This window comes from Coturnix japonica, chromosome 7 (genome assembly GCF_001577835.2).
Source record: "Coturnix japonica isolate 7356 chromosome 7, Coturnix japonica 2.1, whole genome shotgun sequence".
Classification (NCBI taxonomy): Eukaryota; Metazoa; Chordata; class Aves; order Galliformes; family Phasianidae; genus Coturnix; species Coturnix japonica.
The window spans coordinates 4,747,753-4,762,766 of NC_029522.1; the positions used below are offsets into that span (position 1 = coordinate 4,747,753).

General features: G+C 36.3%; 1 protein-coding gene across 11 annotated transcripts in view; it reads left to right on the plus strand.

Annotated features, from left to right (window-relative positions):
- Positions 1-15,014, plus strand: part of GULP1 (GULP PTB domain containing engulfment adaptor 1) — a 179,676-nt gene that overhangs the window by 73,231 nt on the left and 91,431 nt on the right. For all 11 annotated transcript variants that reach the window (XR_004307906.1, XM_015867845.2, XM_015867841.2 and 8 more), the window contains exon 3: positions 3,809-3,870. Coding sequence is in view for 10 of the 11 variants with exons in the window: in XM_015867845.2 (XP_015723331.1) it covers positions 3,809-3,870 (62 nt within the window). In the remaining variant the exon portion in view is untranslated. The remainder of the gene's footprint in view (positions 1-3,808; positions 3,871-15,014) is intronic.

Sequence of the window (15,014 nt, forward strand, 5' to 3'; positions counted from 1 at the left end):
TGGGTACTTGATGAAGTCTCTGGGTCTATCGACTTTAGTGTGGGATTTGTCTGCATGTTCTCCTTCTGCTCTCTTAATGCCACCGAGGCCTGTAACTGCCTTCTTTTTTCTAAACAGTGTGACAAGCTGGTACTCATGGAAGGCAGATTGTGAAGGCTTTTCCCCTTTGTGCTAAAGAGGGACTGGTGTGATTCAACAGGACTAAAAAGGAATGAATTGCCCATACAGTTACATCATGATTCATCTTCCGAATGTTAGTTTTAGGCAGCTTTCCCACTGGCAGAGGGCAAAACCTGAGAAACTCTCGCAGCAATAAAATCTTCTTAAAATCTAGTTTAGGTGCTGTCCTTCTGCTATAGGACATCCATCTCCACAAGTCTGTGCTGCACAGCAAGCATGTAATATGATAGGTAAATTCACGTATGGGCTTTCAGGGTTACTGGCTCTCTTGAAGCAGTGTTAAGGCTTAGTCTGCAGCTGTATTGCCAACAGCATATATTCTTCCCATCTTTTGCTAACACCATGGTTCTGTATGTCTAAACCACCACATAGTTAGTATTTTTCCTCCTAGTGTCTCTCATGCTTCATTCTCATTTAATTCTTCTTATGCTTTAATGGCTTTTGGATGGGCCCTAAGTCATTACTCTCAGAAGAAAACACACAAATTGGGCACTTATGTCAACTTTAATGTGAATGTTAATGGAGCTTAGGTTAATAGCTTCATACCAAATGTGGAACAGCTGTGTTTTTTACCAGGTGAAATAATAGTAGTTTTCATTTTCTACTTCAGATATGTGTGGTGTGTGCTGGTGTCATTTTTTGTGTTGTCTGGGTTTTGGTCCTTCCTTTAGAACTTGCTGATGGATTTATCTAAAAAATGTTTAGCAATCTTGCCTCAATGTAAATAATGAAATCATAATTTCAGCAGTACTTTTCATTGCATTTCTTTGTAGGATTTCCTAATTTGGTTTACTGCTTTAGAATTTGTAACTACTAAACTGTAGTAAGCCATTTTAATTTTAATAGTTAGGGACAGCGTAAAAATCAACAACACTGCAATCAGCTGTTGAAAAGAATACCAGTTTTATAGGTTTTCTTATTTTGTTGTTTTGTGGTTAATTGGTTGTAAAATGCCTGATATTAGATATTTTGCAAGGGCTATGAAAATTCAAGCTTAGTAGTATTTCAAACAGATGCTGAAAAATAGATGCATAAGTCCAAAATCAGAGCTTAGAACTCAGAGGGAGATGCTGTTAACAAACCTCAGTAACATGTACTCTTTTATTGAAATCTTTTTTTTTTTTTTCTGTCACTGTGAATTTTGCCTTGTTTCTGTTTGGCTGTCAAGAGAGCTTTCAAAAATGCCACAAGCTTGTGACTGTTGCCTATCCCTATGAAATAGGCTTCAAGCATCCATAGTGCCTGTGTCACACTGTCTGCAGATGTGCATGTGGGGGTTGGAAACACTACGTTTTGGCTTGCTTTAATTAATGCCACGAGTCTGCTAAAATCTAGGTAGCTTTTTGGTACCCAGTGAAAGCTACTGATTTGCTTTTGAGAGGAGAGAACAGGCTTGTATTTCTTCTCTTAAATAAGTGTTCCCGCAGTACTAGGAAGTTTCCTAGCAGCATTATCCTTTGGTCCAGACCCTGTAGTGCACAGATGGGTGATGTGACAGTAACACTTCCAGAAAAGTTTAGTGCCTCATGATAATAATGGAAAGATTAACTTTATCTTAATGAGATAAGTATTTCCAGCCTGGCTCCTAAATGGAATCATGTCATTTTTAGGTGTTTGAACTTGTCTTTCATGAGATGAGAAGTGATGAGGGAACATTTTTAGAGTAGTTTTTTCTGTTATACACTTAGTTGAGATTTTTGAAGCCACAGCACTACTGCATCTTTGTGCCTGTAATAGACTGTAATGACTTGGGGGGTTCAGTATTTTATTTTGGAACATTTTTCTTTACTAATTGTTATGTATGCCAGTATGCTGATCAAGATAGTGAACTGCTGATGTGGAAGAAACTGGTAAATAAAACTGACTTTTTAGCAGTGTGAGTGCATGTTTGAGAGCTTAACATTGCACTGGGCAGCTCTCCACTCTGCCGTGGTAAGCAGCATGGGGTAGAGAGCGGGTCTGTCCCCTTGCACTGGGGGCTTCTGGTGGAGGCCTGTTAGTAGTTTGCCTCCCAGCTTCCAGCAATTGCACAGACCGGGCTCATGGAGCTTGTGGTTAGTTTTTGGCTGTTGGGCTCTATTCTCATGTTCCTTTTTCACACCAGCGTCATTCCTTTAACACTTCTGGATAACTTCAGCATTTGGTGTTGTACTCAAAATGGAGATCAGGCAGCATTTCTTCGAGTATTCTGCGAATTGGCAGGTACTTGGTTCCTGCACTGCAGTCACAAGGCATGCCTGGAAGGAACTGCAGTTGCTGCAGCTCATGTTCTGTATGCCTCTAAGCAGAACAGTCCTGCTTCCTTAATTAAGAAATGACGATATCACCCTTCAGTGACACATCTTAACCCACTCTCATCTAGGAAAAAAAAATGGCTTAATGATAAAAAAATTCCTTCAGCCTTGCAGATTTGTTCCTGTGTCTGCAGTGATTATCTTGTTTAACAGTCTTTTTGCTTCCTGATATCCTAAAATTGTTCTGTTGCTTTAGTGTCAATGTCACAACTTTTGCTCCTAATCAGTTTCAAGTGGACTGGATCTTACTGTTCTCATGCATTGCTAATGAAGAAGTCATTGCCACAACCAGCTCCCGTTAAGACCAAGAGAAGTGCTTGTAAACATTCAAGGGGGAGGTTTTGCTTTAAGCTGTTATCCTATTAGTTAATAATGAAGTTCTAGATCTGTGACTTGAATTTATTCTAATTAAAACGGGAGTTGAGTTGTGTTATAAATAATACTTAATACCAGGTATATGGCATATTAAATACTACTTAGTGATACAGGCTCTCTCTTGTAGTTGGTAATACAGTTCTATTTGTTTGGAATTTGCACTTTTTTCCTTTATTTATTTCAAATGGGGGAAAAATATGTCTGGATTTCTGATAAAAAAACATTTTTTTTCTAATGTTAATAATTCCATCCTAAGTTATTAGAGCATTCTAAATTGAAAGGAAAATTTATTACACTAACAGTCAAGTCATCATGTCACAGTGTTGTATTCTCAGTGGGAAAACTAAGACAACAACACAGTTCTGTGATGCCAAAATCATCAGAATGAAAATAAACATTTATTTAGGGTATGTAATGAAAGACTGAAAAAGTTCTAAACTTCTGAGTTGGTTATTATAAGCTGACTGCTTCTGTTTGCTCATAGGAAGATTAAGGCTTCATTTCTATTAATTTTCACTGTGAGGCATTTTTCAAAACCAGTCTTCTTACTCCCTTTAGTGTGTTGGTGATCTGTCAAAACGAAATGTCACACAAACATCTTTAGAAGTGGAAGATGTGGTTAGTGCTTTCAATAGTAGGATGCAGGGAATACTGATGTTGAGAAGCGTCAGCAGCAAACTTCCTTAGAGCAATAAATCGAAGGGGAGGAGTTAGAATGCTGATAGTAAATAAAGTCAATTAAAATGAGCAATGTACCCAAGAGAAGTAATGATGTTCTTTTATGTGAATGGGAAGCTGAAAAAAAGTAACTTATTTCTATCTAGCCCCAGTAACAGCTTTAGACAGACGCGTATGTGAGTATAATTAGTATTGTTGATGCTTTCCTGATCGCCGTTATTATAGGTCAATTAACAATTGAATAATCTATTCTGTGCTTCTTTTATTTTGCTTTTCTGTAGACAAAACATGGATGCACACTCCTGAAGCCTTATCAAAGCATTATATTCCCTATAATGCAAAGGTAAGAATATACAAAGTTATTTTCTCTTCTTACCTTTAAAACACAGCACTTTTGTTCTTGCTTTTCATGTAAAAACTGCAGAGACATGGAGTATCCAAATACCAACGGTAAACTTATTAAGTAGAAAGTCTGTTTTGCAGATGGAATTTCTTTATTTCATAAACAACAGTCATAGGATTTTGTTTCTGTCTGAAATATTCGAGTTTGTAGAAAGCGATCAGGTGTTTCTCTCCTGCTTGATGCTCTGTTTCCTTTTAGTGGATGCCAAATGGATGGAAATCCTTACTGCAATGGAATGTAATGTCTAAGTGCTTTCTTATTGTGTGTAAAAACGTAAGTTAATAACACAAGATTGTTTTGAAGAATAGCAAAGTCTATGAGTAACAATCCTGTCTTACTGATACATTGAAATGGCAAATGCTCTCAGAATATTGTAGAATAATAATGCAATTTTTGTGCAATGAAATGCCAACTATTATTCTAATTTTCTTTCATATCAGCTACAATGAAGCTCTGTAATGGTTTTTTAATTAGCCTAATGACATCTGTTCACAGGAAATGCATTTTTTTCCAAAATAATTTTTAATAAATGGTCTGCCAATAGGAGATGGGAATGTATGCTATCCTCTAGGAGTAGGGCTAAGTGTCTTATTACTTGTCCTTTTACTGGGAGTATACTGTTCAAAGTCCTGTTCTGGATGAAGTTCTCTAATATTATTCTGTAGTTGTTTGGGTTTTTAACTTATTTTTTTAACATAAAATAGAAAACAATGTGTCAAACCAGAACTCAGTTTCCTATACTGACATTCTCCACTGTTGTTTGTGCTATTTTCTTTTTGGTTAATATTCTTAGCAAGTGAGCAAATGTTTGTAGTGGAAATTTGAATCTCATTCTGGTAGTTGCCAGGCGAGCGTGTTTTTATTGTGTGCTCTCAACCTGAGGTTTACCAAAGAATGTATTTCCAGATGTATCACCATTTAACTGGATAGCCTTGCCAGATAGCTTGGCTTTCATATTGCACTTTTTGAGAGCACGGAGTGCATACAGAGGGTAGTGCACCATCTGTTTAAAGAGCAACTTGAAACTACAGAAACTACAAATTCTATAAATGCTCCGAAGAACATTAGTTCTTATCTGGCCTTCTTGTATTATATTTCTTTCTCGCCTTCCTTTGTCTCACTGTCTTTCTTAGTAGCATGTGTTGTAAATAGGAGTCATTATAAGTAGGCAGAAAAATAAATGAGAGTAAAGATGAGAATGATAGAGTGATGCTACCTGCTGAAAGAAGTGTCAATAATTACCCTTGCAGAGGAAAAAGCATAGGAAATTCCCTTTCAAGTCAAGTATGCTACATTTAGGTTAACAAGGGTACCGATGTCTTCTGGGTTAATTGTTGGTTTGGACCTCATTGGGGACTCCTGCTCTGTTGCCTTTGAGCTCTGTTAGAATGCTCACACTGTTGTTTGGTTTTTTTTTTTTTGTTTTTTTTGTTTTGTTTTTGTTTTTTTAATTAAAGGTAACTTTTTATTTAATTGCTTTAAATGAGGTTTTCACCTCAATCCTCAAGCACGGAGTTTTTGTGGGTTTTTTTTTGTTTTTTTTTGTCAAGTTGATTGCAATATCTTTTTGCTTAACACAACACAATGGTTCTATTAAAGTATAATTTGATTTAGGTAATATCTTGATGTTTAATATGTCCACATGATTGCATACCTTGGAATTAAGTAATGAAATAATGATTAAAAACTCAGGCAGCACCTATAAAGCAAAATTAAGGACGCATGGTAGGTTTTTATTTATTTTGTTTTTATAACTGTTGATTGTTATTTTTTATCCTTCCACTTCTTTAAAAATGAATCCATGCAGCTTTTTTATTTAATGGGAGGAAATGACGGTGCTTTTCCATCTATTTTCTTTGAAAAGTAATTATTGTGAGTGAAGAATTATACAGATGACATGCTCAGAAAATCAAATTTAGTTGATGAAAAGCAATAGCAGGTGTTCTTCTTTCTGTGGACAAGTGAGCTTTGTTCTGATGCATAGTTTATTCAATGCAAATTACTTATGAGGTAAAATCATGTTTTCTGTTCTTTATTAGAGACAAAAAGCTGACCCTTCTGATAAGCTCCTGAGATTATCTGGAAAAATACTAAAAAAGAAAACACATCTATTGAAGATGGGTCGTTTTTTTTTCTTGATACTGCAGACATTCTCTTAGCAATTAGTGAATTGTTGTTGATTAAAAAATGCACTATGTGTGTGAACTGCTGACTACTGTTAACTGCAATTCTAATCAAGGCAATACAATGTTAAAATTCACTTGAGGTATTACTTAGTTGTTCTCTGTATGAATTGGAGAAGTGTCCTTAAGTGAAAGTTAGTAATGTCTGGAATCTCCAAGGATGTGCATATACAGGATGATTTCTGACCACAATCCTCTTTATCAGAAAACAGTTGTGGTTGTCTCTTCTGCAGGACACACAAGTTTCATAAGATGCACCATAAACAGGAGGGAGTATTGAATCTTGCTATACTTCTGAGCATGCCCACTTCTCATGGCATTTGTTATACAGAACTGTCCTGCATTCCAGGGTGGTTTTTATACAGCATGAATTGATGAGGGATTTGGAGTGTTTGGATTCAATGGGTTCAATGGCTCGAGTGGGTTTTATTAAAGTAGGGAGGTGTAATGTGGGCCTACTGAAGTGACAGTTTTGCGGTCCATTGCTTGGTGAATCCTTCTTGTTCATAAACATGCTCTGGCTGCTTTTATTTTTCAAAAGGTTTGTTTACGATCTTGGTAGTAACAGTTTTACATGAAAATATGGAGGTATAGGACTCAGGTGCAACAGCAAAGGAGATTTCACCTAAGAAAAGCTGTGTATAGTCATGCAATTACTGTAAGTCAATCTAAAATCTCAATTTGTCTTCTGTAACACCCCTAAATAAGAACAGAAGTTTGTATTATTTCCTGTACTGTGGTGGGGGAGAATAAAAAAAGCTCTCTTTCATCCTCAATATAATTCTCTTGATATTTGGCCAGTTTTTCTCTAAAACCAAGTGTGATCAAAGTGAGGCTTTTTAACAGAAACTGACTGCAGCCTTAAAAAATGAGCTGTCTGTTGTCATCATGTAACAGATGCTGCCCTGACTGAGGGATGTTTTTCTGCTAAGCTGCTGCTCTAAACAGCATGAATTTTATCTCTTTCTAGTAAATTACATATATGCTACCAAGATTCCTCTTATGATCAGTTAGCTATTTTTTTGGTTTGCATCACATTTCTATGTGTACATCTTTCCATTTTGCAGATTAAAGGTTCTGCTTTGTCAGCCTAGTGTTTATGTTGCCTCCTAGCAGCCTGCAGAGCCAACAGCTTTGATCATATGCAAGACCTGGGAAGCTGCTATTCTATGTAGTAACGTGGCAAGTTAAACCCTTTGGAATTTATTTTACAAAGAGATAAGAGAGCTTCCTATTATCTAGGCTTCTGTTCTTCCTCCTAGTGCTTACTGAAGGCTTACTTTATATTATTAGTTCACAAATTGTTATGGATATGACATTGGTATGACTGATCTTGTCTCCTGGGAGCATCTTGAAAATTAGCCTGTCTAGCCTGCTGAAAAGACTAGCCCCATTGCTTATTTACCAAACGTTAAGTAGCTTGGAGACCTCATGACCACTATAGACCTCTCTCCAAATGCATAGCTATAGTTGACCTAAGTGTGTGTAAGGGATGTACCTTTGTTCTGGTGTGTGCCATTAGGTGGAGTGATGCCCTGTGTATCAGTGCGGTAATCAAGAATGCCTGCTTCTTAATGTTACATGGGCTATAAGGAGGCTTGTTTAGGCTGGCGTTTGTCTGACGACAGATATACGTATGATTCCAGATGAAGTTCAAATCTGAGTCTTTGAAGAGCAAAAAGTCATTCCATAAAAGACCAGTAACCTGGTTTTGTGTTCTTGTAGGCTTTTTATGGCATTTAATTGTGAAATGTTTGGCAGCTTCACGAATGATTTTTCAATTGCTGTATCTGTGTTTTGGATCAATACTGCAAGTGTAATATAGTGCATTGGTTGCACACGCCCTATCTGGCAGTACCTAGTACTATTTACCTTACTGTGGCATGGCAAACAGAGTATGATACCTAATTACTAATTTCTCAACTTTTTTTTTCTTCTTTTTTTTGTCATTCCGAAATAGCAAATAATAAATTTCAGGAGCAAGTATTTAACTTAAAAGTACACTGTTCTTGCTGTGTGCTGCTGTTGTTCAAACAAGTACCAGGCTCTTGGTGTCTTGCCTTACAATATCTGTATCATTTGTGTACTCTTTTTATCAAAAGCATACTGTCATGAGAAACTCTACTCCTACTACCAAGTGATGTATCTGTACTAGCGAATTCTCCTTTTTCCTTTTTATTCAGCAAGCATGTTGTAGAATAATTGCATGTCAGTCAAAGTAATTATGAAAGAATATCGAAGAGAAAATTATTTATTTTTTTCTAAATAAAGGAAGGTACAAGGCACGCTGTTAAAAGTCTACTTAAATTTATGCGGTGAAATTAGATATATCAAAGTACTTTAAACAGAGCAGGAATGTGTTGCAAATTAGTAACTAATGAAATGTAAGAGGCATTATAGGAAATGGTTTCTTTTTCCTGCATTAAATTGATTATAATTAATAAGTGAATTTAACTTCCACTATTGTCAAAATACCTTGAATGTAGTCGTTATAAATGTTAAACTGAAAAAATAATGAGTGTCGTGAAAATATTCATATAAAATGTGAGTACAGCACATTATTATTCAAGTGAATGCAAATCTGCACTACTTAGTTATTTCTGATAGACTGCAGTCATTGAAATTTGGGCTTATTATTCCAGGAATAGAATAATAAATAAATTTATTTAAGCATCTGAAGAGTGAAAGGAATACTTTCAGAAGACTTCTCTGCCCTGGGAAGAGGAATCTGTTCCATTTTGCTTAGAAGTTTACACTCTTAGGAGGATGGTAGGAGAGTGAAGTTATATCCACAAATACTCTACAGATGAGATGACTGTGAAGCAGGAGGATTGTATTTAGGCTTCCAGAAGTGAAAAAGCACTATTTCTTGTAGGTATTTTCATGTAGGGAGTTGCCTCTAAGTGTTGAGCCCCGAGTAGTTCCAGTTGCTTGTTTTATTCCATATGGAAACAGAACATTTTTGGCTTCCGTACAACCTTCGCAGTCATTAAGATCCTTGGAAGGCTCTGTGGTTTGGAATTCTGTGGTATGCCTTGCCTGAGATAATGTCGTCCTGAGCCTCAATTTAGTCTTCTGAGTGCAGAACCAGACCTTATATCCAGTCATTAGAGTAACACTGTACTCAAATGGAAGTTGAATGGCGTTTACAGACAATTGTAGACCTCTGTCTGTATATGAATGGTCAGGGGTTAAAAGCTGTGAATGCGTGCTGTGGATGCTTGAGTAGCTCTCAGTGCCCAGGCATGTAAGTGTGTCAAACCCATCTGCAGGAATTAGTGGTCATGTGCCTTTATGATGACTATGTTTATCTCCTTTTACGGGTTTGTGTTTTGCATTCACTTCTGCTTGTGTGATGGCTTTGAGAAACGTGACGTTTATAATTAGGGCACCCATATCTTGTCTAACTGAGTACTGGCTGAGGAATTTAGAAAAGAATTAGAAGAGCAGCTGTGCAGTTTTGACATGTCTATGGCAGTGTTCCAGGTATCTGTCCCTTTTAGTTACATGTGGAATACTCAGCTACACAGCTTCAAACTGGGCAGATCACTCTTCTTGTCTGAAAGTCGTCTTGCTTCTAGGGAGGAATGAAGTTTATAAGTTCATGAACAATTTCATTTTTTTGTTAAGATCCATTTCTGCTTGCAGCTTTTAGAAAGAGCTTTAGGTTTTATTGAAGCTCCCAATGCCATTCTTAAATGAAATATATCTCTTAAAGCATATAGGTGAGAGAGAATGTTTTGATCTAAGAAGTAAAATTTTGCCAAGCTGGTAAACATTTAGTGGAGGTGAGAGGATGTGTTTTGTAACTTTACTGTATCATACAGCACTAATGCTATGGTGCAACAAATGAATAGGTAGATGGGTATCTATTTGTTGTGCAAGCAGGGTATGAGCCTGATACTCTTTTTGGTGGTGTTCTTCAAGGTCTGTTGTGTTAATGGCTAGACTGTACAGTAAAAGGGCTGCTACCCCAGAATGCAACCTATTTGCTGCGCCCATCCTACAGCCAGACCTGGTGGGGTAGTTCCATCTGACTTCTCAGGGCTGTGAAAAAACAGAAATTTGTAGAACTGTCTAAAATAATGTATGATTTAATTTCTTGTTTAAGAGTGGACATTAAGTAGTTTTGAATTGTAGGAGTGAGATCTGTTCTTTAGAGTTCTCATCCATTAACAGGTTCAGAATACCGTTGGCTTTCTAGTTTTTAAGAGCACAGTGCTGGCTCCTGCTTTTCATCCACCAGAACTTAAAAGTCCTTCTCTACAGGAGCGCACTCAATGAGTTCTTCTCCCAAATTATAATTGTACCTGGGATTGCATTGACCCTAATGCAAAACCAACACTCATGAGATTTTTGTTGCTTTATATATAAATTTTTATAAATATTACCTGTGATAATTATTCTATTAATTTTGGTGTAGAAGAGTTTGGAATGTAGGACAACTCTTCACTGAGATGTCAATCCAAGAAGTTCTCAGAGTATATTTATGCATATGATATACAGAGAAGGCAAGTGTATGTTCTATTCTGGTAGGAAAAGCAAACCTCTTTCAACAGCATTTATTCATAATATGGCATCTACTACTGCATCTAAAGTCTGTCTCTAATGATAACATTAAATAAAAGATGGAAAATAAGCTTTAAACGTGAAAACATAACTGCCCTTCCCATTAGCTGTCTCAAAGCTGAGAAATTAAACCGTTGAGACAAAGGCTTAAAATCCATAACTTTATATCAATTCTTCTTCAGTGTTTTATTATTCATTAGAAAAAAAAAAAAAGTTAGAGTTTTTTTTTACTATGGAAAGGTACACGGAGTGCGCAGTTCCTTCAGTTTGTCTGCACAGAAAAGATCAGACATCACAGGGATAACGGGCATTGAAATGTCTGCCCAAGGCAGCTGAACAACACTCAAGTTTGTCTACGTAAAATTAACATAAGATGCAGTAGAATGCAGGGGAAGAGGATAGACCTTTCAAAAGCTTTATAGTCAGCAAAGTATGCACAGCTCTCTCAGAGTTCTTTTATGTTCGTTCTTTGTTGCTGGTACTAATTCCCTTGCCTCTCTTTATGTCTGCTTGAAACTACCAATTAGTGTGACCTCCAGGGATTCTTTCTGCAGTTATATCCCCATGTGAGCTATCAGCTCTGAGAGTGCCAAGTTTGCTTAAGCGGACTTTCTAGCCTCTGGACCATCAAGTGAATTGCAGTCTGACACTTGATCTAGTAGGCTGTAGAGTTGAGATCTGGATTATTTTACCTGTGGGCTATGTGGCCTATAACTGTTTATGGATTGCTCTTGCTTGAAATTAATATCAGGCCTGTGGGTGAATTAACTTATTCTTTTCATCCCCTCTTTTTTACTTTAAACGTAGCTTTGGATTTCTGTTTTCTGAGCCTTGGCTATATTTGTGCAGATGTTCCTTCTTGCATTTACTCTTCATTAAAAAAAAAAGTCAGGAAATTCTCCCGAAATAAACTGGAAAATATAAAGCATAGAAATAGAACTGGATCATGGAAAACATGAAATTAACAAACCTTTATGAGCAGTAATGTCTGTAAAGGCATGGTCAGTAAAACTGTGTCTTAAAAACTAAAATTCAATTTTAGAAATGTTTCCAACAGCCAGACAAACCAGCATGTAAAATTTATGCACCACTTGGAAAGCATAATAATATGCGCTGATTTATTTATTTATTTATTTTTCTGTGAGTATTCATCATTAGGAAATCATTGGACAAGTTGCTAGCTGCAGCCTGTGACTTTATGAACTTTGCTGGATTGATTATGAAAGCAGTCAATAGTGGATTGTTAACTTCAGGGAGTATTTGTTCCAGAAATCCTTCTTTGTGTTCAGGAAGAGTAAAGCCCTTCTTGTTGTATATTAATAGTCACATTTAACTTGGGACCTGAGGACTTCAACTGCAAAACATGCTGGAAGAACAAGTCATTGCCAGGGTTCACATAGGCATGAACTAATTTGTAAAGATTTTGTTTTTGCTGGAAATTATTGGCTGCTTAGAGGGAGTGGGTGCTGGGCTGCAGTGGTGTAAACCTTCTCTTTTCTGCTTAAACTTATCAATGGGTAGCATTTAGTTTGCTTCAGAATCATTTAGGAAAAAAAGAAATAGTAGTCCATTCCTATAGTTTTACCTATTGTTTTTCTGTTTGTTTTTTTCCCTGTCATCTCTGTAAGAAGAGGAAAAATGGGGAGTTGAAGACAAACATGAAATCTTGATAAGCGTGGAGCCAAGAATTTTATTGGAATAAACTCATAATTTCTATCATAAGCTTAAAATGTCCAAAAGGCATATTTCTTATTGTTGTAGTAGCATTTGTGTGTATTCAAAATGGGATATTCTATAGAGAAAGGGAAGTTACTTAAAAAGTCAGAGTGATTGTAGCATTCAGGTGAAATTAGATGGGATGGAAGCCTCATCTCCTGCTGAATGCAGGATTATTTCTGAAACTTCACTCAAGTAAAAAAACATGTGGGTTAAGTCAACTTAGAGGCCATATCTAATGTGCAGTTTAGGATGCTTTGAGGAATTGCAAGGCATACTCAGAATGGGAAAGCATAATCCAGGACTGCACTTGCATCTTAATGTTCCAAGCAGTTTTAAGAAATCATAAACCAGGTGGAGTTAAGTGAATTTAGATTTTGTGTGTTTGTCTTTTTTTTTTCTTTTTTTTTTTTTAATAATTGTTGTCTGAGTGACTTAATATGAGTAGTCATCTTTGATTAGTGAACAAGTGAATCCTTTGTGCTCCTACCCCATGTAGTGTAGCGGCTTGCAGTCTTCCCCTCCACCCCTTTGGGTAACCAGGAGAAGGAGGTGGAAAAACTGGAGATTCAATCTTCTGTTCTCAAAATTTGAGAGTACTCTGTTCATTTTGTAGTAGTTACAGCTTTTTACTTGTATTTATTATTAGAATGTCATGCTCAAGGAGGAATAGGGCTCAGTGTTTTATATCGATTTTTCTCAGTAGCGCTCAGAAATACTAACAGAAATTGTACTGTGCATTTCCAAGAAGTTATTGTCATTTATTACTGTTCACTGGATCATAAATTCTTTGAAGCTAAGAACTATCTTGGCATTGCTTTTGCAGTCTCTAGAATAATGAGGTGGAGCCTGTAGGTGCTACCCTGATGCAGTCAGATCAAAGTTCAGAGTAAGGAAGCATTAGAGCACCTTAGAGCTAATGAGGTTAGTTCCCAGAATAATTAGGTAATAATGCAGACATGAAATAGTGGGGGGTTCAGTTCTTTGAGCTCTAAACTAAATATGTTCTCAGTGTAGTCTTTCTAAACATGTTTTTGAGGCTATTTTAAAGATTCTAAACCCTTAGACAAAGTATTTTAAGATGCAGCATTTTCTTTTGGTAAACTGAGCTATAATTGATCCAGGTAGATTAATTTTATAACTTAGTCACCAGAAGACAGGTCTTTTATTGGGAAGCATAATATTTTTTATGAAAAAAATGACAACTAATATTACACTGTTGGATTAATTGCCATTGTAATATAATTTATAAGGTACTTTCCAGCTCAGTTATATTTTCTTTGAATAGTTCACTTGAGATGTTCAGCTCATCTACTGAATCATCTTCAAGTTAGCAGACATGAAGGTCAAGAAGACAGTGAATTGATTTCATACCTTATGCTGACAGGCTAAATCAGTCACTGTTAAGCACCTTTTTAGTAGCTAAGATCTTTCTAATTATAAATCCTATAAAAATCTATATTGCAGAGAAGAAAAATACTTTCTCTAGTTAGAAAATGACCTGCTATTTTGTTTCAAATAGCTGTGGGAATGGTGGATTTAAAAGGTAGTGCTGTGTTAAGAAATTAATAGCTCCCCCCCACCTAGTTGGGTTTTTCTTTTTGGTGTTTTTTATAATCCTGTTAGTTACTGATGCTGTTGAAACTACTAAAATGGCAAGTCTTGAGTAATAGTAATCACTATATGTAAGTTTTCTAGCTAGTTCCAATGTGTGATCATGAGAAGATTATTTTGTAAGAAATAAGCATGTAGAACAACAATCCGCTGTGTGAAGAAAGCATTCAGTGTACAATTAGGAAGAAAAAGAAAAATGCAGTACAGTTGCACTAATAAAAGAAAATGAATGCTATCTTCACTACTGCTTTTCTTTTACGACAGGTTACCTACTTTATTTGAACATGTGCTTTCTTGAAGGTTCAAGTTTAATGCAGTTTGAGGGTCATAATTATTTTTATAAATTTATAAAGCGTTGTCATCTTTGCTTTCGTCTGCTCGAGGAGTTTCTCCTTCTTTAACTCCCACAGATGTGCAGCTCACCTGATTTTAATGTGGCTACCTCAGTGAATTATCCTTTGAAACTGGAGCGTGTTCTGACTGTAATAACTCAGGAAGATGCTACAGATGTCACTTGAATAAGGTTAACTTGTCACAGAGTGTATGTTGCTTAGGGAGTGGATGTTAGGAAAAGAGGAAATAAGGATATTTTTTTAGTGGAGAATGTATGTTGTTGTTTTTTTTTTTCTTGGCCCCCTTTTTTTCCAAATACTGTGTGAGTACTTTGCTTCAACTTATGTGTATTTATTTAAGCACATCTATGTAGATTATTTATGTGAGTATGAATTATACCTTACTACTGACAGCTTTTTTTTTTTTCACATCACAGTTGTTTTTCTAAGGCACTGTTAGGCTCATTCTTCTTTTAAATATGGTCGTTCTCAGCATCTTCTATCAGAAGTACTGTGTAGAAAACAAAAGCAAAGCAACAATGGAAAAACCTCCCCAAAGCTAACTCTCACTTGATGTTTCTGTGTTCTTATGTACCTTGTTACCTGCACCTCTCCTGTCCATTATCTCCTGCTTGGACTTCATGTCTAACTATTTGTTACACAAGTTAGA